General features: G+C 43.1%; 1 protein-coding gene across 1 annotated transcript; it reads right to left on the reverse strand.

Moving 5' to 3' along the window:
- Window positions 1–5,496: 5,496 nt before the first annotated feature.
- Window positions 5,497–7,499, reverse strand: LOC105034526 (protein JINGUBANG). The gene is given in 2 exon segments (XM_010909730.3): window positions 5,497–6,409; window positions 6,412–7,499. Coding segments are annotated over 2 exon segments (1,569 nt in total). The 5' UTR covers window positions 7,420–7,499; the 3' UTR covers window positions 5,497–5,848.
- Between the last annotated feature and the right edge of the window lie 324 nt (window positions 7,500–7,823).

A 7,823-nucleotide genomic window follows, 5' to 3' on the forward strand; every position in this document is an offset into this window, starting at 1 on the left:
TATCTCCATAACTTTGTCATTTTAAGGACCTAATAATTTTAGAGGATTTAAATAATTTAGAGGATGAGGTCAGATGAACCAGCTTATCATGATCCTCCCACTGGCTTCACCAAGTCAGCTTAAGGGAGACCATTAAAAGGGCTGGTCTAGGAGCACCTAAATCAGTCACACTGATTTACCTAGCTGACATGGGTCAGCTCGAATAGTCAAGTGATCCGATCAAAACATAATTTCACCAAGAGGCCAGGTAAGTTCGATCAGTGGGAGGGTCTGCCAAAGCTTGCCTTAGACACCATCAGAAATAGCCAAGTAAGCGGGCTCCCAATTAAAAACCACCGGTCTGGTTTACCTTAGACACCAACTGGTTTAATTAGTTTCGATTAGATCAACCTAACAGTTCATGCTAGACCGCTTAGCCAAGAATCAAGTCCATTTGGTTCTCGTTAAAGACATGGACTTGACCAACTACAACTATTGTAATTGATCTAGAGAATCCTTGACCTAATCTAAGACAACAATTGATTAGATTTAGTCAATTCTCTAATTAAGTCCATCTTTAATCTAACCATAGGTCTAACCCAATTAATGGACCTAATTCCACTAACCCATTAACCCAATGTGTTATGATTTGTGTCTTAGGTTCTTCAATTCACAATCCTAGAACCTAATCAAACAACTTCTTAATTCTTAATTAAGTTTTGGGCTGAGGGTTGGGTTTGACTTTTCAAAAAATAATTTTTATATTTATAAAATAATTTTACAATATGATTCTACCAACCATATTGCATGTTTGATTCATAATCAAGATACAAGTGAAATAAACATGAAACTACTTTAGATCTAATCTAAACAGGTTCATGTAATTGAAACAATTTCAACTTTAAATAATTTTTTTGCATAAAAATTATTAACAAAGAGATTTTATTTCAGATTTAAACATCTTTTAAATCTAATAAATCATAAATTTAATCTAGATCATATTTAACAAATTTATGATTAAAGATAGATCTACACAAACTAGGACAACCTTTGCACTGTAAGGGGTAAACCTTACAGCAGGACAATCTTGCAGTTTGTGATTGATCTAAAATTTTAATTTCAGATTTAATAATCAGATTATAAATTAGATCTAATCTAAGAAATAATCTAAACATGTATAAATAATCATGTAATAAAGAACCTAGGCTCTGATACCAATTGTAGGAACCAAATTTAGGGTTTCAGGGTTAGATCTTGAAACTTTTTCAAGATCATACAGCGGAAGACTAAAATAAATTAAAATTTATTTTTTAAAATCAGAGAATCCTTAGATCTAAGATCCTATTACATGATTATTACATAGCATTAAATCAAAATTAAAATATATAAATATAACATGAACTACATGTTGATCATATCAACATGTTTCTATACCACATCTAATATATGTGTTAAACAATAGATCAGATCTATTACCTTGCAAGTTAGATGCTCTAACATCGCTGATCTGGGCTTAAGGATGATGTTGCAAGCTGCACACGCGTCCGGCCTCTAGGAGTCGTCCACACGAGCCCACGAATCTCGATCAGAAGTCCTGCTTCAGGAAATCAGCACAGTATGCTAGTACTGCGCTGATCCTTCTTTGATGGTTGATCAGGTGCCTCCTTCTTCTTGATTTGGACTCTTTCAAAGATGGAAAGTAAAAGGAGAAGTTTTAGATCTGAGATGCTCTCAGGAAACTCAAGATAGAGGGAGGAAAGATATGAAAACAAAAAACCCTAGAAGAAGATCCTCTTCTACTTCACGTTTTTCTCTCTAGACACCCTAACTTGCATCTTTTATATCTCCACGACCCAAAGGTCTTTCTCTCTGATTTTTGGATGGCACAAAGGTCTCTCAAATCTCTATCTTTTTCAAAAATTTCATAAAAAAACTCATTTTATACAGAGAGATATGATAGAGTCCTTATCTAGGTCAAATACCTAGTCAAGGCTTATCCAAACATGGCAAGTTAAGGGGCGCCCAACTCTTGAGCACCTCCTCCATATTTTCGTGCATGGATCACCAGCAAAGGATGCACAATGTATACTCTAAAAGCTATGAAAATTCCAAAAAAAAATTGGATAAAATCGGTGCAAAATTGAAAGAGTTTTGGATTTCTAAAACTCTATCTCATAGAATTCGAAATCCAAACTTATTCCTTTTTGATTTGATCCAAACCACCTTCCATGTAAGAAAGAAGAGAGGAAACCTTTTGTGAATGTGGGAGAGACCTGGGAGAGGACTTTTGTCACACAAAATAAGTGGAGATTGGCGTTGAATAAGAGAGAGGGCGTGGGGAAGGCTTATGTGGCGCAAGGTGGAATCCTAGTCTTACTAGGATTCTATCTTATGACTTGTTTTAATTTGGTTTTCCAAACCAAATCAAATCAAAATTAGATCAACCTAATTAAAATAGGTCTTAACCCAATTAAGAACCTAATTTAATCAGATTAAATTAAATTTAAATCTAATTTAATTTTTTAATCAAATTAGAAATTAGATTGACCCAAGTCCTAGTTGAACTACGACTAGTTTTTCCTTGCACTTGGCTTATCCAATAAACCAATTGGACTTGATCCAATCAAACCTAAAATAAATCTAATTAAATCATATTTAATTAGACTTAATCTCAGCCCATTGGCTTAATCAAATTAAGCCAATTAGCAATCGAATTACTAATCGATCCTCCTGCAATACTTGCACTGGGTTAAATGTCAATCGTATTGATCATTTAACCCTAGAACGATTCTTAATCGTTGATCAACCATCCGATCGGATCATGAACTCTAATGTGTGTGACCTCATAGGTCCGAACCTAAGTCGGTAGCACAGGAACAAATTTCGGTACCAATCGAAGTGACCATCTTGCAATGGTACCCGACGATCGGATAGGTCGAATGTGTAGAACAACATCCTTAGAACCCATGCGAATATAGTTTTCATATAATTCATCCTCTTGACCAAAATGATCATAGGACACCCCAGAGTTCAACTGTCAACTCTGATCAGGTTTTTCACATTGTATTTCAAAATATCAAATCCATCTGATGGATTATCCTGGCCAAGATTTTGCTAAATTGAAATACAGCGACTCATTCTTCCCCAACTCTTGGAGTGGTCAATCCCATCTCGATCACACTCTGACTTCGCAAGTACTTGACTGTGCCCAGAAGCCTTCCGTCCCTGAATTAGAAATTCAGTTAGTCCAGTACCAAGCACAGTGAGTTGCTTGCAAGTCACTGAGGCGATCTCAAGTCTAAGGGACACTTATACCTATATCCCATCAGAGACATTCTCGACAGCAGAATACTCTGGAGTTGGTCACGTTCAATGATGATGTACCCTTACATCTCACCTGTATGCCATACCAGTGTCTCCACACTCCTTGGTTAAGAGGACAACCAACCCATATGGCCTACAGCGACCTATGCTCGATAGAAGCTGTCGTCCTTATTAACAGCCTATCATTTGGTCGTGAACAGTTTTAAGGACTAATCGATAAATCTTCTCTTTATCGAACTTAAATAGTCCTAAGGACTTTATCATAACAATGGAGTTCATTAGAAGATGAAAGCTTATGATGAAGATGCCAAATATATTTTATTTATTAACAAATCAATTACAATACTTGGTTGCTCAACCGTCAACAACTTGACGATTGGCTTTTTGGGACACATTTTCCAACACTAACTTCATCCGATCAAGATCAATTAAGATATAGGTGGTTTGAAGTCTCTTTACCAAATCAACTTGAATTTAAAGCAATAGACTCAGAACCCTTCATTGGGTTCCTAAGTCAAATAAAGAGAGAATGATAGAAAAGAAAAAAATAGAAACTAAGTGAATGGAACAAAAATGGCGAGGTGATACTACCCGCTATCCCAATTGATCCGATAAAAATGATTCCATTAAATCATGATTGAAATAGTGTATAGATGATTTAATAAAAATCATAGATGATCAAATCTAGTAGTATCCGATCTAGTCAGGATGGATGCTAGTACGTTGCTCGATAATCATGGATTAGGACCCTTTACCAGGGTTAATCAAAATTATTGAGAAGATCTCTTTGCCAGATACAACAATCTTAAAGAGAGAAAATTCATGTAGTAAGAGAAACAATATAGAGAGAGAAACTTCATAGCGATCGAAAGTAGATAGAGAAACAATTCTAGAGAGAAAAAGAGAAACTAGAGAGAGAAAGTAGAGAGAAGAGAGGGAGAGAGAGAGATACTCTCTCTTTTTTTTTTCTTTTCTTTCTCTTTTTTTTCCTTTTTTTTCTCTTGACGGAACAAGGGATTCAAGTCGCCTTCTCTCTTAGAACAATGGAGCTTCCACTAGTGGTGGCCATGGGGTACAGCTAGTAATTCCCCACCCAATGACTAGTGGTGACAAACAACACTGAAAAAGGAGATGGAAAAATTCAAAGAAACTAAGGGTTCTTTGTTCCTATCCAAATTCTAGTGATGACCAACCAAAGACAAGTCTCTAATGGCTGAGGAAGATAGAGAAAAGGATCTACTAACAGATCTCAATCTCATACCTAACTTCTCGGCAATGCTTGGACCATGGCGGTGGTGGGCATTGTTTGGCAAAAGCAACCGAAACACTAGTGATTCTTCAACTTGGGCTCGAGTTTTTGACGTGAAGAATGGGGAGCCTCTTCCCCCTTAAACAGAGTTGAAGGGGAGGAGTTTGACTCCCTCTTGGCATCAATTTTCAACTCTAATTAGGTGTCTATCAAGCAAGAAGAGGACTCCTGTAGGAGTCCAATTCTTCCGCGCACAGCGCATGCTAGCTTTTTTTTTTTTTGCTCTAAGAGTTGTGTAGTTCTTTTGGATTACTTTTTGGTGTTTAGGTCTAAATTGAGGCTCCGGACGATCAATAGATGAGCCCCAGGTTTGGGTCATCGCAAGCAACCATGCACTTCTTTTTTAGAGATACATCATGATTTCTGATTCATCCTTCTAGTATGCAGCAAATCAGCCCACTCAGCATTCTAATCAATCCGATTTCTAACAATAACACTTGTAATATGTCACTCTGTCTAAATAAAAGAAGAGAAAAAAATGAAAGAGAGAAGAGAGAAGAGAAGGAAGGAAAAGTACTTTTTTTCTTTTTTTTTTTTTTAAATAGTAAAGGAGGGATCCCAAACTTTGCATCAATGAAAGCTACAAAACAAGTCATTTAGATGCCCAAGGGGAGAAGAAATTTATTTAAACTATCTGATTTTGTGATAAAAAAAGACTAAAGAAAATTATTTAAACATCCATTTTGTTTCCCTCCAAATCCTCCATTTCCATAGAAAAAAAAATTATGGCTTAGGAGTGATTTATATATCTGCATCTCCCCTTCTCTCCATTTTTTTTTTCTTTTTTTGTTCTTTATTTATCTGCATCTCTCTTTCTCTCAATTTCTCTTGGTATTTTAGTTTCAATCAATCTTACCCATACCAGAGAGTCACACAAAACCAAGTAGAAAACTTTTTTTTTAGGGAAGATTTTGCTTGCAACTTCACAATACAAGCTTAAATCTATCAAAACGCCTAACCATGTATACAAATCTCTACTATTCAGTACACGCATCATCTCTCTACCACACCTTTCTAACAATCCACACCGTTCTAGCAATTCACACCTCTTTAACATCAACTCATCAACCCACTCTCGTCGAAGAAGCTTTAGTGCTTTACCCGCACACGGTTACACACATATTACAACCATGTATTACTCTCCGTTATTCTGTACATCAAAGACTAACCACCTCCGGCTCGTATATACATCTTGTTCAACCTTTCCCATACCACGGAACCAGATCCAGCACGTGCTCAAGAGGCAGCTCGCACGCTGGCCCTCCTCCCTTTCAACTCCGAGACCACCGCCGAAGCGTAGCCCTTCCCAGCCCCGCCAGTGCCGTTGCTCCGCCGGTACGTCCCGCTCTCCCCTCGCACGTGCGGGGGCGACTGCCCGAGCTTCGCCTCGGATCCGAGCCGCACGTGCTGCGGCTTCCGCACGACCGCCTCGGATGCTCGCTCCGGCACCCGCCACACCTTGACGGAGTTGTCCAAGCTCCCGCTGTACACTACCCACCGAGGGCCCGCGGGCCCACCGCTCCGGTCCTCCTCCATGGCCACGCACTTGATGGGCCCCGCGTGGCCGTCCAGTAACGCGAGCTTTGTGTGGGCCCCGTCCTTCTCCCTTCGCCACACGCACAGCGTCTTATCCGCCGACCCGCTCACCACCAAGCTTCCGGCCGCCGCGAGGCACAGCACCGCCATCTTGTGCCCGCGGAGCACCCCACCGTGAACAAGCCGCCGGCCTTCGCCGACGTCCTCCCAGAAGTTCACCAGCCCGTCCGACGACCCGCAGTACACGGTCCTCCCCGACGCCGGGCCACCGTCAGCGCCGTCATGGCGCTCTCCTGCCGGAGCAGCGTCTGCACCGCCACGTGCCGGGTGGCGCCGCCCCTCTTTACCCACTCCCGCCGCCACACCTTCACCGTCCCGTCGGCGGAACCGGTGAACACCAGCCCGTCGAACCCCGCCGCCGCCACCGCATTGATGGCGTCCTCGTGGGCATGGATCGATTCCAAGCACTTGGAGTCGGAAATTCTCCAGACTTTTAGGGTTTTATCCCAGGAGCCGGAGTAGAGGAGCCCCGCGTCCTCGTCGAGGGCGAGGCAAGAAACCGCGTCGAAATGGCGCAGCCAGACGGCGTTCCGGTGCCGCCGGACCTCAACGTAGTTAGAGGGGTTGATGGAGCTTTTGAGGAAGTCTTTGAGACTCGGAAGGGTGCCGATGCGCTTGTGGACGGCGGGGTTTTTGGGGGAAATTTTCCAGATGCGGATCTTGCCGTCCTGGTGGCCGGTGAAGATCTTTTCGCCGGAGATGACGATGGCCTTAACGAGGCCGCTGCCGGACTTGAATCCACCGAACTCGCGGCTGCCCTTCCAGACACGGATGTTCTTGCTGTCGGAGCCGGTGTAGAGGAGGTCGCCGGCGGTGGCGAGGGAGTACACGTGGCCCTCCTCGCGGACGAGGGAGCCGAGGAGGCCGAAGGACTGGGGGTCGTCGGAGGGCTGGACGAAATGGGTCCAGGGGGACTTCGCAAAGGGGGACGCCGAGGGGTTCCAGGGGGAGAGAGTATACGGGGAGCTGGTGGCGCTGGTGGGGTTATGGTCGGAGAGGTGGGCGGGGCTGGCGGTGGCGGAGGTGGCGGTGGGGGTGGGGAGTTCGTCCTCACTGTTGGATTGGGTGATAGGGTCGGAGCGGAGGAAGTTGGAGAGCTTGGAGTATCGCGACGGCGGGCTATTCGGCGCCGCGGGGGACGATGCTTTCAGGTCTCGCGACGGCGGGCCATTCGGCGCCGCCGCGGGGGACGATGCTTTCAGGTCTCGCATGGAGATTTCGTCGAATAGGAGCGGAGCAAGAAGCGGAGCAATGAGAAGAGAGGAAGTCTGTACCACGGAGAGAACTCTCCCGTTGGCTTTAAAAGTAGGGATGGGAGGGTATATATAGAGGCGAGGGCGGCGAAAAGTGGAGAAGTGGTCCGTGGCGGGCGAGAGACACGTGTACGGAGAAAACTTAGATCTGAAGGAAGGTGGAGACGAAGCGGAGAAGATTGGTGGGGACGGGCGCTAAGGTGGCACTATGATTGATTGATGACGTGCCCTGTTATTATTGGCTCCTAGTCTGTGAATTTTGAAAATAAATAATTTAAAAGGAGCAACGCTGGGGCGACAAGTGTCCTTACCGGTAGGCTCATCACTTCTTTGTGATTGGAAAGTATCAAACCATAGCATTA

The sequence above is a fragment of the Elaeis guineensis genome, chromosome 2 (genome assembly GCF_000442705.2).
Source record: "Elaeis guineensis isolate ETL-2024a chromosome 2, EG11, whole genome shotgun sequence".
Classification (NCBI taxonomy): domain Eukaryota; kingdom Viridiplantae; phylum Streptophyta; class Magnoliopsida; order Arecales; family Arecaceae; genus Elaeis; species Elaeis guineensis.